Raw genomic sequence first — 26,942 nt, forward strand, 5'->3', positions numbered from 1 at the left:
TTGGAGTGTAGAACCAGAACCTCTGGGCTTGAATTCTGCTTCTGCACCCGTGGGTTGTGTGATCTGGGGCAATCATAGCCATTCCATCCCTCAGTTTCCTCACTTGTAAAATAGTGTCTCCCTCTTAGGGGTTTTGTGAAAATCAAACGAGTTAATAGGTGTAAATCAGTACACTATATATATGCACACACGCACAGATGACATATAAGTGTAAGTGGTTATTCTCATCCAGAGTCCACTGATTTAATCTGCATTTGGCCACAGATTCAGCTCCACGTATCCCTACTTTCATTTTTGAGGAATTCACTATTCCCCAAGCACTCCGTGCATAACTGTGTTCCTGCCTACTATGTTCCCTTACCTGGAAATCTCCATCCTCCTCTCCGGCCTCATTCCTGCCTTCCATTCTGGACCCAGAGCATGTCTCACCTCCTTTCTATGACTTCTCCTTTCTTTAAACTCCTGTTACATTTATTTTCAATGTCATTTGTTTGGCACTTAGTGCACTGTATTGTTATTTGTCTTTGTTATAAATATGCCCTGTCTTCCCAGCGAGATGAAAAGCTCCCAGCCTGCGATAGGTGCTCTGTAAGTATTTGCTGATGATAATGATGATGACCAGGAGGGAATAAATCTGTTAAGCACATTATTTGCTGCAGCCAATAAAAGAGCAGTCCCTCATAACTGCTTTAATTCACTTGGGAGATGAACATGAGATGCAAGAAGTGAAGTATCTCTCCATTTTAATAATATTTTATTTTAATGAAAAAATATTAATATTCTCCCTACCATCATTTAGTGGTTCTCTTGAAAGGAATAAATATATCATTTAAATTTTATTATTCAAGAATATTGCCATTACTGTTTATAGATATTCACCATATATAAATTTAAAGTTACAACTCATCTTTTTTCTCAAAGCAAATCATTTCTGTTGCCATTAAGTGAAGCAGTTTCAGAAATTTTAAATCATATTTACAAAGTCCAAAAAAGCCAGAAAAGAGAAAAAATAACGACAACAACTTAATACTGATTTTAATGAGCTGGGGACCAATGACAAAGAGACAGTAGGAAGGAAAATGTCCAGTTTTTTGCATAATTACCGGTTCCTCTGACCTCTATCCTTTAAAGGCAGAGCCCTCTCTTGCTTCTCTTTGTTTCCCCAGATCAGGCACAACTTGGCCCACACTAGGGGCTCGGGGATGCTGTGTTAGAAGTGGACTCTACACTGACAGCCAGCCAGACAGCCCACTTTCAGACCTGGAAAATTTGGGTTCGGTAGAGCTTTGAATGGTCACTGAATTAATGTGTTCTAAAGAAATGAATACATAAATGATGAATGAATTAGCTATATGTTTAAGAAACTTGGCAATGATTATACAAGGTCAGAGCACCAGAAGTAAAGTGGAGAATAAGAACTCAAGACAATCAACTTGCTTGTTCAAACAACTGCCTAATTATCTCCTTCACGCCCAAACAATGGGTTATTTTTAATGCTATTAGGGTAAAGGGAAAAAATAGGGTAAAACACTGAGGAGTGGGAAGAGACGCAGCTCAGGAAAAGGGAGCAGCATATTCAAAGGTCCTGAGATAGGGAGAAGCATTGTATTTTCTAGGAATCAGAGAAGTCCAAGGTAACATGAATGTAAAAAGTGAGAGGGTAAGTGGCATGATCTGAAATAAAGTAACAGGCGGAACTCAGCTCAGACAGGGCATCATAAGCTATGTTAAGAATGTCTCCGTCTTATGAGCAACTGGAAGGCTTCGAAGAGTTTTAAGTGAACCAGTGAAATAATCCATTATGCATTTTGAAACGATCTCTGTGCAAAGAAAACATGGAGAAGAAAAAAGCACAGAAGCAGGGAGACCATCATTCATTCATTCAGCAAATATTTATACAGCACCTGCTAAGCATCAGGCATTATTCTAGACATTGAGAATAAAGTCATTAAAAATATAAACAAAAATTCTTACTCTCGTGGAGCTTACATTTGAGTGGGAGAAGACAGACAATCAACAATTTAAGTACAATGTGTAGTATGTTATATGGTAAGAACTATCATAGGTAAAAATAAGGCAGAAAAGGGAGGGCCTGGCCAACGGAAAGGAGTGGATAAATTCTACTTTTAGTGAGAAAGTCACAGAAATAATCACGGAGAAGATGATATTTGAGCAAAGACGTAAAGGAGGTAAGGGGTAAGCCATGTAGATAACTGCAGAAGGAACCCCCTAGACAGAAGAACCAGCAAGTGCAAAGGCCCTGAGGCTTCTGGGGAAAGAGCAAGGAGGCCAGTGTGGACTGGTAAGGAGTGAGCAAGGAGGGAAGTAATAAGAGATTGTGTCAGAGATGATAGGGGAAGGTCATAGGGCCTGGAGAACGGTTGTGAAGACTTTGATTTTTACTCTGAGTGAGACAGGGAGCCACTGGACAGTTCGAGCATAGGCTCATTCTGACTGCCAGCTGGAGAGGAGACTGGGCATGTGCCAGGCAGAGGCCAGGCTGGGATGGGCGAAGGAGGGGAAGGGGCAGAAGCAAAGAGGTTAGCATGGAGGCTTGTACAATAATCCAGGCAAAAGATGATGGCGGCTCGGTCCAGCGGGTAGAAAGGGAGGTGATGAGAAAGCAGCAAGATTCGGAGTATATTTTGAAGACAGAGCTGAGAAGATTTGCTGCCAGAGTGTACGTGTAATACGGGAGGAAGAGGGGAGACAGTGCTGTTGGCAGGAATAACGGGAAGCATGAAGTGGCCATTAACGGAAACGGGGCAAATTGCGATGGAATACTGTTTTGGGGAGAGATCAAGAGTCTGGTTTTGCATATGTTGTGTTTGAGGTCTCCTTTAATGAGATTAGTAGTGGGAAAGAGCAGAGAGGGACAGGACTCACCTGAGAGCGAAATGGGGTCTGAGGTCGAGAGTGGTCCCTTTAGAGGAGAGACTGACTAGGGTCGGGTGATCCAGCAGAAGCCGAGGCAGGTGCAGCTCGGGTAGTGGCTGTCAAGGCGTGACGTGGGGTGGCCAGCACGAAGCGCCAACACCGGCTGGGTGCTCTGCGTGGCACTGCATCAGCCAGGAGGAGTGGGCTCTTGGGGGATTCACACCAGGGCATTCCAGGTGCCAGTGGAGGCGGTGTGGTCACAGAGATGGAGAAGAGTGGGTGAATTAGACACATTTAGAAGATGAAAATCAACAACGCTTGGTTGAAATGTCATAAGCAAAGGAATCTAGGATAAAATATTAAGGTAAAACTCAGAAATAGTACAGGTTTGTCGAATTTGTTCAAAAAGCAAAAGTAGGAAATGCAATTAATTCTTGATTGTTCTAATGAATGTTTCTTTCAATTCCAGGAGCATAATGCAATATTTTAAATGGCATATGTAATGCTAGAATGCCTAAATAAGGAAGGGCAGCATTTAGAAACTATTGCGTTTATTTCTGTATGTATAAGGGCATGACAAATATCTGCAAAGTGATATTGTCACGTATTTGGAGTCATTATCTCTGGCTGGTGGGGTTTCCAGTGACTCTCTTTTATTTTTTTCTTTCTGTTTACTTTCTAAGTTTTAATTATCACGTTTTATTTCACAGCTTAAAAATCAGAATATCATTTTTGTTCCTCTAGAAGGAAAATGAAAGAGGCAACAAAGAATCTATGAGGTGATTTACAACTGGTCAAACTCTTGCTAGATTGCTGGCTCCATGTTTATGCTCTGAGATGTCAAAAGCTATTAACATGAAGAGTCCAATTTGGGTAAAAAATGGGATAAAAAATTGATGTCTTTAAAAATCATAAATTAGAAATAGAAATTATGTTTGCTGTGCGGATTAATTAAAAGCAGGATCTAGAATACTATATTAGTCTTTTTGAATGTTGTTTGTCATTATTGGGAAGAAACAAGGAGAAAAAAAATAAGTTGTTGAGGCGAAGTGAACTATGACTGAGAGGCAGCGAGGACTCAAGGCCCTGGGAGCCCATCTCTTCCTTTGATTTGCATTTGGGTTGATGCAGGCTCTAACCTAAAATAAAATTTATTGCTTTGTTTTTGTGGTCTCAGTGAAGCCACCCAAAATCCCATGTATTTATCTTGCGTAAATTATGTTTATTTTTAATATTGTAAGCTCATGACTCTTTTATACGCCGAATGGCACACTTTACTGATGACATGAGACCAACCCTGCATCCTGCATTTATTTTTTATTTCAGATAGTATTTTGTGGGGCCTGCAGGCATCTCCACAGTCCTATATTGTATATGTTCTCATTCTTCCTTCCCAGGCACAGTCTCAACTTGGGTCATTTATAACATGTGCTGCTTCCACTTTGAGATGACGGTCACTGATGGCTCGTTGTTGGTAGACTGTAAATACGTGTGTGCCTGGTGCAGTCCAACCTTCTGGATTAGTGCACCTCCGAGCCAGTGAATCAGAATTCAGAACGGCAATGGTATTAATGGACATCAAAGGAGGGAGCAGAGTTTAATGGAAACCTAAGCGTCAACGAGTGGGGAAGTGACATTAAAATGAAACCTAGAGCAAAGAAATTCTGAGTTTCTTTCCTTTTCCTTGTATAGGAAACTTACAGATTCGGTACAACCTGGGTGGCACCAGAGAGCCATATAATATTGATGTAGACCACAGGAACATGGCCAATGGACAACCCCACAGTGTTAACATCACCCGGCACGAGAAGACCATAATTCTCAAGGTATACATATGTGTACATGTCAATTGTATATGATATAGTATTGTAATCTCTGTCCTCTATAATACTTGGCCATTGGTTTTGTTTGGTTTTGTTTTGGGAGGTGGAGCAGGTGAGAGAGATGCTTTCTCCTACAGATTTCTGACAAATGAAATAGAAAAACATATAGTTCTTACAGGAAAGGCAATGAGGAAGTTGATGGTGACAAAATTTCTTAGGGATCAGGTAGAATAAACGTTTACTCTGTATATTCTTTGTAGCTTTCCTTCTTTTAGGCCGACACTGCTATCAGTCTACTGTTTTATCCACTGCGCCATCTTTTTTCTCCATGGTCTCAGATATCTGAAGTTTATTGTGTTTCCCAGCAAGGGTTATTTTGGTTTATCTGACCTATTTCTTCCACACTCCAACACAACATGAATAACTATATTTTTTGTCTCTGTGGATGCTTTGCCTTAAAAATCCTCAAAACACAGACCTTCCCAGAATCTCAGACTCTGGTTGTAGGCTCTCAGCATACAAAAGGATGGTTTTATTATGACACTCAAATTTTATTTCAGGTTCATTGATTGTCCCTACCCCCACCACTGATTTTTACAATGAAGAAACCAACCCTTGGAGACACCATGAATAAAACATAACATGAGGAGGTCTCCCTGGGAACTAAGCCAAAAGATCAAGGATGGGAACTGTCACTGCATTCTCTAGAAGCAGTTCCAAATAGATACCTGTCAGGAGAAAGAGCAGCAGGCGGCTGCTGTTTTGTCAGTAGAGTAGAGTGCCGTTTGGCAGGGGTTCAGCAGCCTCTCAAGCCTCATTCAGATTCGGCTGGTTGCTGTGGAAAGTTCAGGTTGCAAAGAAAAGGCAGAAGCCCTGTCTCTTTTTGGGCACTGGCGGATGTCAAATTCATAACTTGATATGGAGTTTACGCTTGGCCTTTAGCAGTTAATGCTAGAGGTATTTTAAGGCGAGGTCTTTCCGAGGAAAATGACAACGTGCAGTTACAGCTTATTGTGCAATCAATCAAATGTGGTGTAAATAAGTTTATCTTATAGTGACGGGCAGAGTCCCTGAGCCTAGTGCAATGCCTGGCACATATTAGGCGCTGTAAATTATTTATTGAGTAGACCAAGCCCATCTTTAGCCATAACTCAAGGTTTATTCAGAAAAGCCAGCAAGTCCAGAATTAGTATGGTTTATACCAGTACAGGATAAGGATAGTTTATACCATTTTATCAACACTGTGTTTATTGGCTTTTGATGAGAGACATTCTCTTGTTTTAAACCAGGCTATCTGTCGCCTCTTTTAAAATAAGTGACTTATCTTACCATTTCACTATTGCAAAATAATGTCAAAAGTTAAAAAGAGCCCAACAATCAGCTTTAAGGACAGTATAATAGAGGAGACCCACTACAGCCGTAGAATCTTGCAGGGTTAACCCTCACTCTCTTCTAGAAAATGCCATGTTTGTTAGGACTGAGCCCTGCGGGTTGTGGAACCACAAGCAAAGATGAGGATGGGGTGAATGCGAGGGGAGAGTAGAGGTAATAGGCTAAATAATTCCATTTCTGGGTATATTTCCCAAAATGAGAGTCTGGAGTAAGGGTAGGTTAAGAAGGCCTCTCTTCTGGCACATTCCACCAACTGGGGATTCTTTGGAACTAATCAGCAACTCTTTAAGAACAAATATCAGCTTAATCAGAGCTGTCATCTGCCACTGTGAATTAGAGATTGCCCTCCGGAAAGGGAGAGGTGGACTATTTCAAGAACTTGGGGCTGTTGAGGCACAGAAAACTAGAGAAACCCAGATAGCAGAGGAGCCAGAGAACTGCAGAGAATCCAGGGGGCTGAGAGAGGGTTGGGGGAGAGTCTGGTTCTATTGCTGAGGGTTCTTTTGGTTGCAAATGACAGAAAACCAATTCAGAATTCATTTGTAGGAAAAATTCCTGGGGTAGGTCAGGGAATCTAAGAAAGGAAAAAGCCAAAATTTTGGAAGAGAATCCAGGGAAGCTGGAGAATTAAAATAAAGACTAGAAACCCTCTGAGCATCTCTTTCCTCTCTCTCACTCTCTCCTTCTTTCTTTTTCTCCCCCCTTCCCTCCTCCCTCCCTCCCTCCCTCCCTCTAGTACCTCTGTTTGTCCACCTCTTTCTGAGGACTAGATTAATACCTCTCACTACAGGCTCCATCTTGCACATATCATGGAACACAGACACTGGAGGACTGGGCTTACATCTTCCCAGTTTTGCTACCAGAAGCAAGCTCCTTGCTTTTTGGTTCTTATTTTAAAATCCGGGGGAAGGTCTCTGATTGGCCTGGCTTGGGTCCCGCGCCCACCCTGTTGGGAGGAGGGGGAAACAATGACTGATAGCCCCTAATTAAATCTCATGATTAGAGTGGGAAATTGGGGAGAATCCTCCAAGAGAACAGGAACACAGTTCCAGAAAAAGGAAACATGATGGGTATAAAAACATTGGTTGGGCAATGCTTTGAGGTAAGGGAAAAACAAAAGGGGAAGCCCTCTAAAAGGCAGGGAATGAATTCTGCCATGGGATTTGTACCCAGGGTGTTGGAAAGCCCTGCCCCCACTCCTCCTTCTGTCATACAATGTGATGCAATTGCACTGAGATTTCTGGATGTGTATAGATGGCCAGACCCACTTGAATTCAGTTAGGGAAGACTTCATGGTCCGGGGTGCTCTGGTCTTTCTCAGCCCAGCTTCTCCAGTCCAGCCCGGATGGAACATGGAGGTAGAGGTGGTAGATGAAGAAAACATATGGCTCCTCCGTATGGAAAAGTGGTCAGACAGACTCCTTGCCCTGCTGTCTTTCAGGCAGAGAGGACTTGCAGAGCTGGAAGTAATTCCAAGGGTACCTTTAGGACTCCAAAAAACACTAATTTTTTTTTTGGAAGCAATCTACAAATCCATCTTGAGAACTTCTATAACCTCAATGTGTGGGGAGAGATATAATAAAATGTTAATTGTGATTATTTCTGTGTGAAGGGATTATAAATGGTTTAATTTCCTCTAGAGTTTTCCGTACTTCTTCATTTTCTATTATAAGCGTGTTGCATTTTTATAATCAAACAAAAAATATGAAACATACACTATATATATATTCCCAATCTATTCTGATAGCCCCCAGTTATAATAAAATATAATGACACAGGTATTTAAATAATTTCAAATTAAAATTTACTTCTCATCAAAGAACAAAAATAAGGCTAATTCAAAGATGAATTTAAAAGTGCTATGGAATGATGCCTTTGGAAGTAAGGTGAAATTTTATTATACATTTGTATGTGTTCAAGCATCACATCATTTAGATGATGTTTATCAGTGTTTACAGTGTTTTTAAAAGTAGGTTTGCTTTCCTAGCCGGGTTTGGCTAAAGCTAACATTAAATTAATTTGCATTCCCTGAGCACACACCATTTGAAATGGTGCTGAGCACTTGAGGGAAATTGACCTTGGATGAAACATTTGCTGCCAAAAAACAAAGTGCCCAATCTCAACATAGATAATGAAGAGCTGACTCCAGGAATCATCAGACACCAGAGTGAACCAGAACGTGTGACAACCCTCAGGTAGCATCGTGTGTGAAAATTCACAGTGGCACCGGGGATAATAGCTAAAGGTTTCATGCCAGTCAAAATGTGAAACAAAGCCCAGGTGGGTGGAGAGCAATGGAAAAAGTACTGAATGCGATGAAAAATCATGCCCACTAGAGTGAATCCAAGAACTGAACACTACGATGAATAACTCCAAAGTCTTGTGTTAAAAATCCTGTCTTCTTCCCTTGTTTCCTTCTCACCGTCCGTGACTTTTTCCTTCCTCCTTCTTCCCTTCCTCTCATCCCAGCCCCGCTGCACCAGGGATCTAAGGTGGTTCACAGGCAGTACATAAAATGAAATTGAGAATTAAAGTAAGTCACAAAAAGTAGGGCCCCAAGACAAGGGAAAATAGATCATAACTATCCAGGTCATAAGGTCTCTCCCATGTGCATAAATTTGGCCCGAACTTCTTGGTGGCCGGAAGTACACAACCCAAAGGAATAAAAATACACCAGTTCCTCTAGAGAATTGACATTTTTCTTACTCTATCATTCTTTTTATTTTTTTATACCATGGATTATATTTACTGGCATAGAAAGCTGCCCATAGCATGGTCCACGGAGGCAACATCACATACACAATAATAGCTCACATTTATTGATGATTACCATGTTCTAGGCCCTGTGCTAAGCACGTTACACATGCTCTCTCATTTAGTCCTCACCAGAACCTTATCAGGTATGTACCATTGTGATCCCCATTTTAGAGATGTGGAAACTAAGGCTCAGAAAGGGTGACATCACTCACCCAAAGTCAGAACGCAGTAGGTAGCAAAATCATAGATGAAGCTGGGGCTATTGCACTTCAAAGATTACACATGCTGGTAACCACTGCTCAATAGAGGGATGTCTGGGAGGATGGTCACAAAATTTTGAAAGTGGATACCTCTGGCTGGTAAGAAATTGAGTGATGTTATTATTACTATTATTGTTATTATTCTTATAATAAAATAGTTCAAAAATGTGCAAAAGCACAGAGAATAACAAAACATACACCTATGTACCCACATCCAAACATTACACATTTTGGCAGTTTGCTGTATTTCTTCGGATTTTTTTAAAAAGCAGCCATAGTTGAGGCCTTTGTCCTCCTCGTTACACAATGAGCCCTGAGAAGGGCAGTAGACCATGCCTTCAACAGCGTTTCTCTAACAAATATGTTTTTCACAAGGCTGTATGATGTAGCGTCTCCTTAGGAAAGTCAAGAATTACTTAAAAATGGATTTCAGCTCAAACAAGTCCACAGCAGTAGGATGAAAGAGGATGACGGGCAGATGAAGGGGGCAAGGTGCTGGGATATACGGCTTTCTGATATTCTGGCCTGATTCAAGGATAAAACTAGCTCAAAAAAATGAATAAACAACATGTTCTTTGAATCACTATCACATATTTGGGGATCTTGATGGAAGTATACAATACAGAGTTTAGGGATTTGTTCTCTGGCACAGATACTCAGCATCTATATTCTATAAAAATCAAATGAGCAGATGGTAACGATGGATCATTTCGGCTTCCATCTAACCAGAGGGCCTCCCATCTTTGCCAAGAGGAAGCTAACAGATTTCTCACAAGCAAAGTAAGGACTTTCTTAAAAAATAATTCCAAGTCCTCAGGAACAAATGATGATTAGATCCCCAAATTCTTGTACCACATAAAGCATTACTTCAATTATTTTCATCAGTAATTTTCAAAACAAATGTTCAAAAAAATTGCTGAAATCTATCTTTTAAAATAAAATTAAGATAATAATTTGTTACCTGCTATTAATTAGAATTTTAACCAAATTGTATAAAAACAGTTGTATCAGTTGCTAATTGAGCAATGTATTGAATGTGAATCCTAAAAATGGTCAGAGAAATGGTACCAACAGCAACAAGCAGTGTGTGCTAAATGATAGGGGTAGAGGAAAAGATACAAATATTAGGATAACACCAGTTGCTATAACAAATTAACTCTAAAATCTCAGTGGCTTAACCCAATTAAAGTCTGTCTTATACCAGATACATTATACCAGATATATGTTTAGAAAAGAGTCCTGTGATCTCTAGCAGTGATGAAATGATGCTGGGTAGGCACTCTGAGGACCCACCACCACCAATCCTCCCCCCACACCCTTGGCAGTACTAGTTCCTTGATTAGGCCAAATTCTTGCCCATTATTTGCATGGCCCTCTGTGGCCCTGTCCTCTGGGTGGCTCTACCTTGTCCCTGATCTGCCATGGCCACTTCTGAATGGAATGTGGGGGATAATGCATTCCTCGAAGCTTTGCAGCTTTCAGGGTCCATTTCCTGTAGATGTAAATTGCAATGAGGGTTGTTTTACACTGACAAGCCTTTTGCAGACCAGACCTATGGTTTCTTTGCCAATATAATTCCTTCAAAGCTTGAGCTGGCTTCTGATCTATTTGCTTCCGGTCAGTTTCACGTACCAGTAGATATACCCTACATTCTTTCCTAAACATAAATCTCAGACCTACGTAATCATTTGCTTCCAAGTGCCCATGCCTCTCTCTCAAAGTCAAGGTAGCTGCCTTGAGGCCATCTGAAACAAAAGGCTTGGGTGGGATGTAGAGACTCTTAATTTTAACTTCACCCATGGGACTGAGTCAGTTTGCTGAGCTGAGAAATCTTAATGTGTCTTTGTTGGTCAAAATGTTTTGCAGTTTTATTTCTTACTCTCTGGTGAAAGGCTCTAAATTTTTGGACTTTTCTTTTTTTTTTTTTTTTTTTTTGGTGAGGGAGATCAGCCCTGAGCTAACATCCGTGCTAATCCTCCTCTTTTTGCTGAGGAAGACCAGCTCTGAGCTAACATCTATTGCCAATCCTCCTCCTTTTTTTCTTTCCCCAAAGCCCCAGTAGATAGTTGTATGTCATAGTTGCACATCCTTCTAGTTGCTTGGACTTTTCTTTATTCCCTTTCATTGATGTTTGGAGACTGGCCAATCCTTTTCTGAGCTCGTCTCTTCCTTGACATGGGCAGCAGGAAACAACTGACACCCCTGACCACTATGGCTCTCTTGAAGCACTTTCCCTAAAACTACAGGTCATAGGCACTTAGTCTGCCTTCCAGGTAATGTGAGGTGATAGTTTTCCAGAATATTGTACTGCATACCATTGTCCATCTTTCCAGCCTCTAATACCCATTTCTGCACCACATGAGCCAATCTACATATTTTAGCTTTCTGTTATGGCAGCACTCTGCTTCAAGGTACCAATTTATGGATTGATTGGGGTTATATTAACCGCTATAACAAAAAAAAAAGGTTCATAGATTGTGGTGATGTTTTCACTGATGTATACTTATCTCCAAACTCATTGAGTTGTGTATATTACTTATGTACAGCTTTTCCGTAGGTCGAAAAGAAATAAAATAAAATAGATTGCAACAACAACAAAAAAATGTTGGAGGAATTTTATTAGCAGTAAAATGAAAAGTAATTCAATTACGGACTTATATATTAATTGACATGAAGCATTGATAGGCACTACTTTCTGTATATGGGGAACTGATCAATTGTAAGGTGTTTCAAGTAACCTCCTTACACAGGAAGAAAATCTGTCTGCGCTGGAAGGGCCTTAATAATCATTTATGTAGTGCTCAAACACTTTCATGCGTATCCTCATTTGATACACTCAACCTTATGAGTTGGGAAAAGCTGGCGCTGTTAGCCCCATTAAACAGATGAGAAAATAGAGATTAAGGACATCCAGGTGACTAACAAGGTCCCAGTGCTCACAAGAGACAGACTCTTATTCAGAACCCAGAGAACCAGACCCCTCTCCAGGGACTGGTCATCGCTCTCAAGAGAACCACCATAGTTGCCTTATCATCTTTTGAAAAATTTTGAGTTTTAAACAAAAAAAAAAGTCTTTTAGGGGTTTGTGTTTTGTTTGGTGTCAATTAGGGCAGCAGTGGGAGAAAGTGTTAGCGTGCTTGTCTGATCAACTGTTCTGACCTGTGTTGTGTTTAGAGACAGGAAGTGTGGAGAGAGCAACCTGGAAGGTGGTAAGACAGCCTCTGCCTGGCTCAGAGAATCCACCTGCAGTGGAAGGTGGAACCTGCTTGTTAAAAGTCTCTTTAGGAAAAGAGGTTGATAGAGCAGCTTTTAAAAAATTATTAGGGGGCCAGCCAGTGGCGTAGTGGTTAAGTTCATGCACTCTGCTTGGTGGCCCAGAGTTCGCGGGTTCAGATCCCAGGTGCGGACGTACACACTGCTCGTCAAACCATGCTGTGGCAGCATCCCACATACACAATAGAGGAAGATGGGCACAGATGTTAGCTCAGGGCCAATCTTCCTCACCAAAATATATATTAGATCTGCAAATAAAGATTATTAGTTTAAATTTTTTTTCTCAAGAATATTAATTCTTGAGAATTAATTCTTGAGAATTGTGCCACTGGGGCCGGCCCAGTGGCACAAGCGGTTAAGTGCACGCTCTCTGCTGCGGCAGCCCTGGGTTCGCAGGTTCAGATCCCAGGCACACATCGTCGCACCACTTGTCAAGCCATGCTGTGGTGGCATCCCATATAAAGTGGAGGAAGATGGGCATGGATGCTAGCCCAGGGCCAGTCTTCCTCAGCAAAAAAGAGGAGGATTGGCAGATGTTAGCTCAGGGCCGACCTTTCTCACAAAAAAAAAAAAAAAAGAATATTAATAAAGATGCCAGGAATTCCACCTCAACCCAAGAGAGAAAAACCCTATTATGGCAATAACAATAATACTAATAACAGTGGCAGCAGTAATAATAGTAAGGCGATCACTATTTCCTGGTTGTAATAGGCACCAGTCTCTTTTCTTAGTGCTTCACTGCATGTAAATCTCACTCCTATGAGATAGATACCATTATTCCAATTTTACAGATGATGGAAGAGAGACACAGAGAGGTCAATAGGGGTAGAGTTGAGGGATTTGTACAAATCCAGGTGTGCCTGATTCCCAAGTCCAGACTCTACACATTGCTGTAACCGGTTTTTCAATTGAACGTGGCTTAGTTGGTCTGGTCAGATGCAACAGAGGACCTTTCCTCACATAGGTCAATACGTCAGCCTAATTAGGAAACCAAATTAGAAAACTGACTCAGCACGATTTCTACAATGTATTGTTAGATAACAAATAAGAAGTGTAGAAAGTGCCTGCAATATGATTTCAATTTCATAAAACTCATCATACAGAGCCTTTAAAACAGCCCTGAATAGTATTTATGCTGAACAGGAAGCAAAATACATAATCTACTGTGATTTATGAAAAATTCCATTCATTTTTGAAATACTGAATTAGGTGATAGTCTCCTTAGAAAAAAATAACTTACTGTAATGGGGGGAGACATGTTTGTTAAAAGAAATGACCTACTGGCATTTGCTGGGGGTCATAAAAATCATCATTTTTACAAGTGAAAAAGAACTAAGAAGTCCGACTTTAAGGCCAGTGTTTTCCTGCCACACAAAAAGTCCCATATCAGTTCTTCAAGTGAGCATGAACATAACCCCCTGTCTTTCCACTTTAGCATCCTTCTTTTCTGTGGTAACATGGAGCCAGGACTGAAATTAGACGCCGTAGCTCAGATGAATTATTATAAAATGTGTGCCTTTATTACTCTTGAACTTTCTGCCAATAAAGAGCAATACTAGAAAGTATACAGATGTAAGCACTCCTGAAGATTTTAATATCAGAGGTTGTTCAAGCCTTTATTAAAGAAAATAATACTGTTTGGAAGCTCTAAATCTTTTTAGGGATGTCAGAACAAATAAAGAAAGTTGACCTAGCTAGCCTAGGGACCTGCTCTTGAAATTACATTTACTGTAACTTCTTCCCTTTGGCTAATTTAGAGCTTATCTACTCTAGATGATGAAATCACAGCCTTGGTTGAGCACCACAAGCATGCTGGACAGAGGGAGATGACTGCAAGAATAATGATGGGCCCTGTGAAGTCTCCAACTTCTTCCCTCCCAGAAGTGCTCTAACCCATTCACTTGCTCCTCCTGGGGTCCTCAGCCAGTAGATTACCACTTCACTGTGCACTCTAATGGAAGACTGACTCATATGCTTAATTCTGTGGAGGGCATAGGTCAATATTTTATTAGTTTCTTAATGGTTTAATTCCATAGAAGATATCTGGGAGAAGAGAGAAGAATGTGTATATTGGAAATTTGCCCATTAATTTGGTCTGTATTTGAGTCAGAGTTTTGTTTTTTGTTTTTCAAGATTTCCGTGTATCTAGAGTAGCTTGTTCACAATTGGGATATACATAGAAAACCTCATGACCTCATTAGCTTTTTGCAAATTTGATTTTAGATTGGGGTATGGGCTGTTGGCCCTTGGAAGGATATTCTAGCAAGTTTTCCTTATTTAATTCTGAACAGAAAGTAGGACTATTTGGTGAACTGTCTCCAAAAAAGAGAAACAAGACACACAACTATCAGTGCCTAGGATTTCTGCCCATGCCAGTGCCTTCAAATCAACCTGCAGCTTTAAACTGAGACCATCTCTATAGATGGAGGTCTGAGCACCCAGCATTTAAGGACACAATTCCTAGATGTGCAGTGGAAATGTGTGATGAAGATCCTGCTGAAGACAAAATGTTCTCAAGATGGTTCTGGGCTGTTCCATTAACAATGTATTTTTCTTATATTTAAAACCATATGAGGATCACTAAGAATTTAACACGATGCCATCTAACTCTTACCCATGTCCACCACGCATTCCACTGCATGACGGAAAAGTGCCAAAGAGTGACCATTTCTTAAGCCCAATGTGGGTAAAATCAGGTGGTCATCAAACCATTCCATGAGGGTCCTTACTGAAAGCAAGTGCAACTAAAATTAACTCAACTCCATTCGAAATAAATTTGAGCACAAATATGTGCTGTGTATCTATTAAGTGAAAGAAATTCAGGTAGACAACGATGAGTTGGTGGGATGGGGGGAATGAACAAAGTGTGTCTTTTCCCCTCAAGGAGTATATTCTGGAGAGAAAAGCTGTGTATACACTCGATATACATTTCTTCAGATAGTAGAAACCTGTTCCACCTAATTCTCCTCTAGAAGAGACTTGAACAAGTTGGTGTCCTATCAACACATAAATAATAGAAAAAGGAGACAGTAGAAGAGTATTAGCAGTTTGGGCTGGTAATAAGGCCAGAGCACACAATGCGAGATTTACCTGTGAGGATGGTCTGAGTCTAAGCAGAGACCCCCATGGATGTCGATTGTTAAATTCAGAGGTTGTTACTGAAACATAAATAAAACGGAATCCTTATTGACGAGCTCCCCCACTTAGTAGCTCTGTGTTCTCCAGCAAGTTATTGAACTCTGTTTCCTTATTTGTAAAATGGGAATAAGGCCTTCCATTTTAATGGAGTTCATGTGCTTTAAATGAAAATACACATGAAAACATCCAGCATAGTCTATCGCCCAATAAATGCTACTTCCCTTCCTTCCTTCCCAGTTCCATTGTCTTTCTCAAAAGCAAAAAAACAAGAGAGCAGTTATTGGGTCATTATCAACAGGGCCTTCAGGACCGAGGCCCCTATTCCATCGATTGTAGTTCACCCCACGCAGCAAGTCCTCGGCACCTGGTATGTTCACAGCGGGCGGTGTGGCTGCTGCCTCCGTGAGCCACAATGCAGCAGAAGAGACCATCAGTCACACAGATGTGAACCAAGGGCCAACTGAAGTCTAAGCTTGTGCTGAGGAAGCACAGAAAAAGGGGGAATTTAATCATCCTGGGGATGGGATGAATGCATTGGAGAAGACGTACAAAGGCATCTGAGCTGTTCCTTAAAGGTTTTCCATGGGGGGCAGGAGGACCACATCCTCTTACTTATTTTTCACTACAGGTATTCAATGTCTACTCTTCTGCAATTTGTAAAAATTATACTGAGGAACCTAAGAAAAATTAAGTTCAATCCATCAAACTCATTTGATCTGAAACAGAAAAAGACTCATAATGAATATGTCAACACTTCCAAGTTTTCCGTTTCTTTTCCAAAGCAATTTCATCTGCAAATGAATTATGCACTCCAGGGCTAGATAGGACCTCCATTCCTACACTCCAGAAAAATGTATTTACCTCACTTTACAATTCTTACATCTCAGTGGGAATGCAATTGCAATGCAATTTCTGGTCCAGTTTAGAGTCGGAGATGTCAGTTCTCTCTTTCCTTCTCCAGAACACAGCCAAAGCTCATAAGGCCAAGCTTGGCGAGTTCATTTTTTTCCCCCCAAGCACATTATGTACATAAATCATCTTTCAAGAAAGAAGATAAGGTTCCTGGCTTTCTGTTTTGTCTGGCATGAAAACTGAAGTCCAATCTGTAAGGCATTATATTGTTATATCCATCTGCAGTGCACTGAAATCACCCTCAAAGATTGTAATTCTTGAAGCTATTTTTTAGTACAATAAGCAGAGCGGGTTGTTTCCCATGCACAGGTAACTGAAAGCAGGTTCCTATCTCACATAAATTTATCTCCTCTCTGAAAAATAAATGTATCTCAACATGCGGTCTGAGGTTCTGAAGGGTTGCATGCTGCCTTTCTGCTCAGCAGAGGGAGAAGTCAGCATTGGGATTGAGTGTGAGGATTTTGACGGATCCTGTGGCCTGAGGCAGGTCCTGAGCTAGTGTTAAAATGCCCTCTAGTGGTCATTAGCCATAACCAGCGCTGAGACCGGGGAAGGGAAAACTTCTTAGGTGTGCCTTTCTACAAACGTCCGTCTAACCCCTAGTCGGGGGTTACAGTGTGGGGCATTCACATCTAGTATGAAATGCCGTGACAGCGGTGGGACTTGGTGTTGCTTATATAAATGGAAGCTTGCTGTTATGTTCCAAGGGTACAACCCAGGGGTTTTGCTTCCACTTGCACGTCTCACAGCTCTGACCCTGAGCCCTGGGGACGCTGGAGGATCTCAAGAAGTGTTTGCTGAGTGACTGAATAAATGAATGCATCGAGTTTATAAATAACGGATTCTGAGCACACACCATGAGCTCGATGTATTTGAGGGTGCGTGGATGGTTTCTACTTTCTAATTTCTATATTTGCATTCTTCCCTCAGCCATCACTTAGTGAATAAAAGAATTAGCCCTATGCAAACATCTTTGAGACGAGGAAATATGATCCAAATATTGGACAGGTGGTAATAAAGATTCCTTTGTGGGTAGAAGAGAGGGCCTGGGCTGGTAGTTCAAAAGTGAAGATGAAGAAAGGGCATCAAAAAAGAAGTGGGAGTAAGAGAATGAAGAAAGCAATGGAGTAAATGGCTGCCACTCTACCAAGCATCCCTCTGATATTGTCACCAAGGGCCACTAGCAGAAGTTACACTGTGAGAATAGACAGTAAAATCAGCCCACTCTACCACCTGACTCCTGGTCCCTGTGACAATGACATCAGGATCTGGATTATCAGCCCCGTAGCCTCTACCTGTGCCTGTGAGCTTAACCCCCGTGGTGAACACCACAAATGGCAGCAACGAAATCACTGACAGGTTCTGTAGCCTCCGACATCTGGACCATCTCTGAAAACCTGTCCTGCTTCCAGAGTTGGGTGCAAAGGGGAACAGGGTCATACAAATCAGAAGAGCCATAAAAATGGGGGAGGAGGGCATAAGGCAGAGGCGATGCTGGGGTGCACCTGCTCTGCTCATTCCCAGGAGTATCTTGTGCGCTTGCTGTGGGCATCATGCCAGCCTAGCTGTGTGAGGGCACAGGCTCCAGGCTGGCCCAGTGGAGAAGCTTGGGCTTTGCAGGCCCACAGACCTCTGGGCTGTACGTCTCAGGATCTGTGTGTCCTTTTAGGTATCATAACTCAATCCCGGTGCCTCAGTTTCCTCAACTGTAAAATGGGGCGAATCAGAATATGTGCCCACAGAGTTGTTGGCAGATTCATTGAAACAATATGTGTAAAGTACCTAAGGTGGGATCTGACCTTCAAGAAATGTTAGATGCTACACTGATGATGATACTATTGAGGAGAAAGAAGAGGACCAAACTTTTGAGGAAATATTCTCTGCATTTCTCCTCCTTCTTCCAAACCCTTTCAGCATCACATTCTTTCTCCTCAAGATTGCCAAGGGAACCCAGCCAGAATGTCACGAACTAGATCTTCTCTAGAAGATTAATTAAAAAAGAGCTGGGGGTGAGGCCGCCCGGTGGCACAGTGGTTAAGTGCGTGGGCTCCGCTGCGGCGGCCCGGGGATTCGCAGGTTCGGATTCCGGGCGCCCACCAATGCACCGCTTGTTAAGCCATGCTGTGGTGGCGTCCCATGTAAAGTAGAGGAAGATGGGCACGGATGTTAGCCCAGGGCCAGTCTTCCTCAGCAAAAAGAGGAGGATTGGCATCAGATGTTAGCTCAGGGCTAGTCCTCCTCACAAAAAAAAAAAAAAAAGAGCTAGGATTTGGGTATAGTACAGAGTGGGTCTGGAGTCACCATGAAGTTCAAGATCCGCAGACTCACCCGAGCCTTCTCTGGAGTAGATTTGAACACAGGATCCGAGTCCAAAGCTACGTCTAACAGGCTTCCAGGCTGAGAATTATCTCAGTTCATTTTGTTTCAGCTTTAACACACGCACACTGCACACTCATGCAGGGCTGGGTCAGGGGAGACATGAGTGCTTTTATATCTCTTGCACCATTTCTCCTAGGCTGTTCTATTCCCATCCCTCACCACCTCTGCTAAATTCTCCCACTCCTCCCCACATTCTACTTCCTAGAAGAGGCTCCAAACACTGCATTTAAAAACTTGAGTGTTTCCAGGGAGCCAAGCTTTACTGCTTTCCGTAAGCCAGCAGAACTGGTCATCAGACTGAGCTTGTAGATCCATGGCATTTACCCACATTCTGAAGTCACTCTGTCTATAATGATTTTCTTGATACACCTTTCCGCTCCTTCACCTGGGACAGAATTCGAAGGATGTCGTTATCGGTCCTCTGATAATGCCAATTTTTAGACTCCATCCTGAATATTGTTATTGCTGCCAAAACCTACTGGCAAAGTAACATCGGTAGAGCCACTGTACTAAAAAGGATATGGTTGCTGAGTTTTTTTTTTTTTTAACATCAAGGGCTTTAACTATATTACAGTTAAAATCAATAGAAATATAACCTTTCAACCACACAAAATGAGTTCATTTTTATCATTAGTCTCTTTCTGCCGTTACAGTGTCGTGATTGCAAAAGGAGCCAGGTCAACTTAAGCTTTATTGAAAGACCATTAAAGAAACAAACTCAAACTCGTTTAAATACTGAAGCCAGTCCATTAAAAAGATCAATAAAGTAAAACACCTGGGGTTGCTTTACTTAAATACCCCACAGATGAGAGTCACTCCACAATCACAATTTGAGCAAACCTATAAACCTGGAAGACCAGCCAATAAAGAAGAAAATGCTGGTTTGTTAAATAGGTTTAGAACCGTAAAGCCCTTAACTTTAGTCTGATTAGACATACAGCTTTTAAATTTTCTCTCAGTATTTTAAAACATTATCTGGCAAAGAACCATTGATCAATGAATGCCATTTTACTTAGGAAAACCACTAGCTCCCTGGGTTCGGGAATGACAGTGATAGTGCAGCTTCATTTCTCTAAAAATAACAAACACAGGATTAGGTTCTAGGGAAGGGGAGTCCTAGACCTGCAGGAAGTCAGGAAATTTCCTTTCTCATGACACTTAGCATGGTGTCCTGCACACAGTAATGTGTACTTCACTGAATACTTACTACTGACTCCATGGACGTGGATTAGACACATGCCTTTTGGTGCCTCAGTTTCCCCATATCTGAGTATGGTAATATCCTTTTCTACCTCCTTTCCTAGATACTAGAATAAAGATGATTGTTGCAAACCGCTTCAGGTTCTTCCTTAAAAACTGCAATGTAAATTGCAAACTTTAGTAAATCTTTGCTTAAAATGATTTTAGAATCGGAGTGGTGTGGTTCTCATGGGCCATTGAGTCCAACCCCTTACCCAACACAGAATCACCACCAGTCCCTGCCTGACATCACCAGACATGGGAAATATGCTATTCTTCTTTTTAAAATACCATTTATTGTGTTTTTCTAATTATAAAATTAAATATACATATTGCAGAACGTTCAGAAAAGAAGACAGAGGGAAAGTAACTTTGCTTGAGGGTCCCATTTAAAGCCCATCCCTCTCTCCACTCTTCCACTAATCTCGTCTTCCCTACTCAAGGACATTGTTACCACAGTTCTGTCTTTCTTCTGTTCTGGCTCACTCCCACCAGGAAACACGTAGATATTTCTCACTTAAAACAAAATTTTCTCCTGACTCCACTTTCCCCATTTCTTTGTTTTTCTTGGCAATAAAACTCGTGGAAATAGGTGTGTCTGCTCACTGTTTCAAGTCAGCTTCTCTCATTTTCTCTCTTTTTCGTTAAATCAACTTTATTGAAGTGTAAATTGCGTACAATAGAAGGTACACACTTGAAGTGTACAGACTGAGGAGTTTTGACAAATGTGCACACTCGTGTGACCACCACCACTGTCAAAATAGAGAACATTTCCAATACCCCAGAAGGTTCCCTCGAGCCCCTTTCTTGTCAATTCCCTCCAACCATTGCCCCAAGAAATCCCTCTTCAAATTTCTATTTCTATAAAACCACAGGTTAGTTTTACCTGTTCCATAACTGCATATAAATGGAATCATGGAGTATGCAATCTTGTATGTCTGGCTCCTTTCACTCTGCATAATACTTCTGAGATTCATTCATGTTGTGTGTGTCTTTAGTTGTATATGTATTGCTGAGTAGTATTACATTTGTTTAGTCATTCACTTGTAGATGGATATACAGATCATTTCCAGTTCGGGGATATTTGCATAGATAAGTATATCATGGACCTATTTTTTTTCGTTTCTCTTGAGTAAATATTTGCGAATGGAATTGATGGGTTATATGGCAAGTGTATGTTTAACTTTATAAGAAATTGTTTTCTATTTTATGTTCCCTCCAGCAAAGCTGGAAAGTTCCACTTGCTCCACATACTCACCAGCACTTGATATTGTCAGTCTTTTTAATTATAGGCATTCAAGTGGGTGTGTAGTGGTGTCTCATCTTGGTTTGAATTTTCATTTCCCTGATGACTATTGATGTTGAGCAACTTTTTGTGTACTATTGAGCTTTGGTAAATCTTTTGTGAAGTGTCTGTTCAAGTCTTTTGCCCTTTTTTTGGACTGTTTTCCCTCTTATTACTGAGTTATAAGACTTCTTTGTATATTCTGGAGTAGGATACAATTTTGTTGCCAGATGCATGTATTGTGAATATTTTCTCCACCATCTTCTCTCACACGCATTCCCATTCAGCTCATTTCCCAAAGCTCCTCTCATCCAGATCATCAATGACCTCCTCACTACCAAATCCAGGAGCTAATTCCCAGTTCCTACATTACTCCACCAAAGGCAATATTCGATACAAGTCATCCGTTGGCTTTGAGGACACCACCCTCTTCTAGCTTCCCCCTCCCTTGCTGGCCCCTCTGCTCACTCTCCTTTGCTTGTTCCTCCCCTTCCTGATCTCCTTCAGTTGGCATACTTCCAGGCTCAATCTTGAGTCCTTCCCTGTTTCTATTTTTATTCACTCCCTGGTGATCTCCCCAGTGTTATAGTTTTAAATTTTATCTAAATGCCCCAAACTCCCAAATTATTATCTCAACCCAAGCCTCTCCTAGAACTCCAGATTCATACACCAAACTGACTACCAGACACATAACCAATGACTGGGTGTCTAATAAACATTCCAAACTCAGTATCTCCACATCTAACCTTCTGACTTGGTCCCTCCCCATAACCTGCCTCATTTGTAGCCTTTCCAATTTTGGTTGATGGCCACTCCATCCTTCTAGCTGCTCAGGCCTGAAACCTTGCTGGAATATCACTCTCACTCTCACACTTCACATCCAGTCTGTCAGAAAATCATACTGGCTCTACCTTCAACACATCCACATTCTGACCAGTCTCAGCACTTCCTGAGCTGCTGCACAGCCCTGCACCCCTCAGACCTCCTACCCGGGCTCTGTGCTCCCTCCCGCACCCCTGCAGATGCATCTCTACATATTAACTACCCTATTGTTTAAATGTAAGTCAGAGCGTGTGACTCCTCTGCTCAAAACCCTCTCAAGGACCTCATTTCTCTCAGAGGAAAAGCCAAAGTCTTTGTAATTAGCCCGTGTCTCCCCTCTGACCTCACCTCATATGACTCTTCTCTTCTTCACACCACATTAGGCTCACTGGCTTCATTGCCAGGAAGTCTCCACTGTCAGGGAACTGGCATTGGCTGGTCTCTGCCTGAAGTGTTCCTTCCCTGGGTATCTGCAGGTCTAACTTCCTCACATCCTTCACGTCTTTGCTCACATCTCCTTTCCTCAATGAGGCCACCCTAACCGCCTCATTTAAGATTGCAATCTGACCCTCTTTCTCACACCAGATCCCACTTATTCTGCTCTAATTTGAAGAGAAAAAATTTATCATCTTCTAACATATTACGTCTTTTTTGTTCTGTCTTCCCATACTAAAAAGGAAGCTACACAGGGCAAGGATTTTTGTTATTTGTTCACTAATGTGTCCTAAATACCTCAAACAGTGCAGGACACATAATAGGCTCTTAATAAAGATCCATTGAATGAATGAATGAACCCATAATATTACTACAGATTCCTTTCTCATGATGTGGTCTCAAGCAAATTGTCTCCCACCCAATGAGTGCCTGCCATTCTGCATTGGCCCCGCTCCATCGTCTGCCCTCTTCCCTGCTCCTAGAAGAGGCTGACCTCTTGGCTGTCTGGCCATTGGCTTCTGGTTGAGTTCAGCCAATGAGACACTGCCAGGAAACTGGAAGGCAAGAGGTAAGGGAAATCAAGGTCTGCACCGCCTCCCTCCCACCCTGCTTCCTTTCACCTAACCATGGCTGTGTCCCTTAGCCTACAGCCACCACTCCATCAGCTGACCCCTCTTCCATGGCCCTGCCATCAAGGCCCCTCCCTTGTCCTTTCAGGTCTAGGAATAACAATGCCTTCCCACCATGGCTAGTCCCTGGGTGCTAGCATCCCTTGCCAGTTCCCCTAGCCCTGCCCACCTCTTGATAGACAGACCCTCCATTAAACAAGCACTCAACTATTCAGCAATATTTGGGTGAGCCATCTCTTTCCTGCCACGACTCTGACTGACACCCCATGCTTGCTTTGAACTCAGCCCTGTGATGATTCTTTGAATCTCTTCTTGTTATTTTCAGCCACAGTTTCTAAACTATTCATATTTATTTTTTTAACCCTTGTTCTGTTATTAGCTCACCCTCTGCAAAGACTTCTAGAACCAACTGCCCAGAGTCAGGCCAAAATTCACACCTTAAGAACACAGTCCTCCACAAGACCGCCCTCACTTCAGAAGTCAGTCGCAAGTTCAGGGAGTCTGAGGCCACCCTCACTTCTGCCCTGCTGGCTACAAATTCAGGAGATCCTACTAACCTCTCAGCCTTAATAATTTGGTAGAATGACTCACAGAACTCAGGAAAGCACTATACTCACGATTACAGTTTTATCAGAAAGGATGCAAGTCAGGACCAGCCAAAGGGAGAGAGGCAGAGGGCGAGATTCGGGAGGGCCCCAAAGGCAAAGCTTGCTTGTCCTTAGGACGCGTCACCCTCCCGCATGTTGAAGCGTGACGAAACAGAAGAGTGCAGACCAGGGACGGTCACTTGAGCTTCCGTGTCCAGAGGGTTTTTTGGTTTCATTATGGAGGCATGATTGACTGATTGATTGGCCATGAGGTTGAACTCAATCTCCAGCCCTCCATCACATCACCTTGATCCACAATTTCCACTGACCTTCCCTCCCTAATGGGAATCCAACAGCTGCCCTTCCCCTGGGATTTCCAGGGGTCCTCTGTTTCCAGGCTCTTTGTTCTGTGGGTGCTCTCTCTGATCCACAACAAACTTACTCAAATGAAACTTGGTGCCTTCTTTGGTATGCAAATGTACGACCACTCAAAGCATTCACTGAGTAGTAGTTTTTATGGAATATCTCAGGGTCATGGGGAGTAGTACACAGCACACTGACCTCTTGAACGACAAAACACTGAATGTCACATATTAGCTATTCATGTCCCCAGCAGTCACTTTCCTCGTCCCTCTGCAGAGGTTTCTCACAGCCCTCACCCCGTGCAGTGCCAGGTTTTTTTCTCTGATTCCTTCTCCTTGGCTCCTCCTCCTTCCTCACCCATCTCCAGGTCTCCCCACTATTATGTGCAACAAAAAATTGACTCTTCCCAGTCCAAACTTTTAGGCCCACAGCTATCGGGTGCCCAGCACACATAACACCTTGAATTTGCTCTTCTTGTAAAGAAACTGCGGTTACAAATAATTACAATAACAAGTTGGGGGAGATGCTACACCAGAATTTTTAAAAAGTGTAACCCAAGCCATGTTAGGATCAGATCCAAACTTTGCACCCTGGCATTCAGAGCCTTCCACAATCTAGCTTCCCTTGACCACCTTCCATTGTCATCCATCATTTCTCTCTAGAGCACTTCCTGAGGACCAACGGGGCTGGTCACCTCAATACCCCTAGAGAGAATTGGTGTACGTGTTCCTCCTTCAACATGACTCCACTCTGCAAAGCTAAGTACCAAACCATTATGGCAGTTATTCCCCACATCATGCATTTTAGAATTTGAGGTAATACTTTATGCTCAATTTTCACATATTGCTTTGTAATATTATTCCCTAATTGTTTCATTAGTCATAATTCCAAAACAAGATCCTAAGTACCTTGAACCCAGCTGGGAGCATCTCCTTATGCACATCTTCAGCTTAGCTCCAGGCCCAGTTCACAAGGTGGCTGGACAGCAAAACCGCATGCAAGTCCTTGTGTAGCGCTAGGAGGTAGTAGTAGTCACGTCATTTATTGAAAGACTGCTGCCTAAAAGGAGATATGGTCAGAGGGGCACTCTGAGTCTTATGCCAAGGTCTCCCTCTTCCCGCAGGGAAGCCCTCTTGGCAGTCAGGTTATGTGATACTCATTCGCCTATGCCTTGGGTGGCCTACGGGATGGTGCACCGCTGGACAGGTGTGACCTTCTCAGGAGCACACCCTGCCAAATGCCTCCAGCCAATGCAGCCAACCTGCTCACTTCCGAAGATTTGACTAACGGTAGACTTCTGTGAGGGGCTCATCTTCAGATGAAGTCCTTGTATCCAGACCAGTCACAGCGAGAGCCCCACGTTCAGAACTTGACAATCAGAGTAGCCACCTGCTTCCACAATGACCGGGCCCCACCTCAGCAGATAAACAGCATGACGTCAACAACATCACACACAGCAGACTACCACAGTTTCCCTATTGGTAGATTCCCTAGACAGACATTTCCTAATACGTCGTCTGTCCTCTCGGCCTTACTAAAACTCCCCCGACATAGCTCACCCAGGAAATTGCCAAGAACCAAATTTAAACAACCCCCTGAAAATACGTGCTTGACAATCAAGATTACAGAGGCTAATAAAGACTAAAATAGAAAAGGCCTTAATCAGATTTGTTGTGTCTACGTTGTTTCTCATAATTGTTCTCATTCATTTTTCTTTATTATTTTCATTTAATTAATTTAAAAAACAGTTATATAGTTTTAGCAACATGATAGGTAATTGTTAATACCTATTTTCAAAATTGACATTTCTAATTTTATTTTTTACTCCTTTGTTTACCCCCTCCCTTTCCCCACCCATTTATATGTTTTTCCTTACTCCTGGAAAGTCATTTTACAGTTTATTAAAATGCATTTTGCCTTCAACTCTTCAGGAAAATATACCATATGAAATTATTTAATTGATGCTAATTATGTAAATTATTATCTAAACTACCCACTATGTGTAATGATTAAATTTGATGGTTATTAAAGTGATTTTAAGTATAAAAGTATATAAAAACCATGAGCTATTCTCATACTAGATCTCTAAGAAGGAAATTAGAGGTATAATTACTAGATATTGGTTCAGATGTTAATTTTTAATGCTTTATAATCATCTTCTGAGTTCTCACGTACAAGTCAAAACACAAACCTGAAAGTCCTAAATATTTTCTGACCAGATTCTTTGAAAAAACTATACAGTGTTTGGGACATTCCTGCTATAAAAGTCTTTGAAATTAATGTTATTAAAGTAGTGCTATATCGGCTGTGAAATGAGAATTTCTCCTCAGATTCACTGATATTTATAAAAACTATACAGATCTATTGATACAAAATCAGTTTTCTTTTTTTTAAACACTTTATGGTCTAAATAGCATTCAGTGGTTTTCCAGTAGGTGGAGTATTAGACTAGGGAAAGTAGATGGACATTTGAAAGCTAATTTTTTCTTTTTACTATTTTGAGACATTTTTGATATAAAACATAAATCACCTAATGGATTCACTAACTCTTTTAATTGCATCAATACTGCAGGATTTCAATTTCACTAGACCTTATGAGGCGATGTATTGTCCTGATTGCATTACCATGATAATGATGGCATAATGACAATAGTAGTAAGGACTTAGAATACCTCTCATTTTAAGATTGCTTATCAAGCCATAAATGAAACCTCCCGACATCTCTGAAAGAGAAATAATGCACATGTACAGCACAGAAATATTTGTCTCTT

The 26,942-nt window shown here is 41.7% G+C and overlaps 1 protein-coding gene across 1 annotated transcript in view; it reads left to right on the forward strand.

The window, feature by feature from the left end:
* Window positions 1-26,942, forward strand: part of CNTNAP2 (contactin associated protein 2) — an 815,107-nt gene that overhangs the window by 667,713 nt on the left and 120,452 nt on the right. The window contains exon 12 of the mRNA XM_058532231.1: window positions 4,570-4,703. Coding sequence (XP_058388214.1) covers window positions 4,570-4,703 — 134 coding nt within the window. The remainder of the gene's footprint in view (window positions 1-4,569; window positions 4,704-26,942) is intronic.

Source organism: Diceros bicornis, chromosome 3 (assembly GCF_020826845.1).
Source record: "Diceros bicornis minor isolate mBicDic1 chromosome 3, mDicBic1.mat.cur, whole genome shotgun sequence".
Lineage (NCBI taxonomy): Eukaryota > Metazoa > Chordata > Mammalia > Perissodactyla > Rhinocerotidae > Diceros > Diceros bicornis.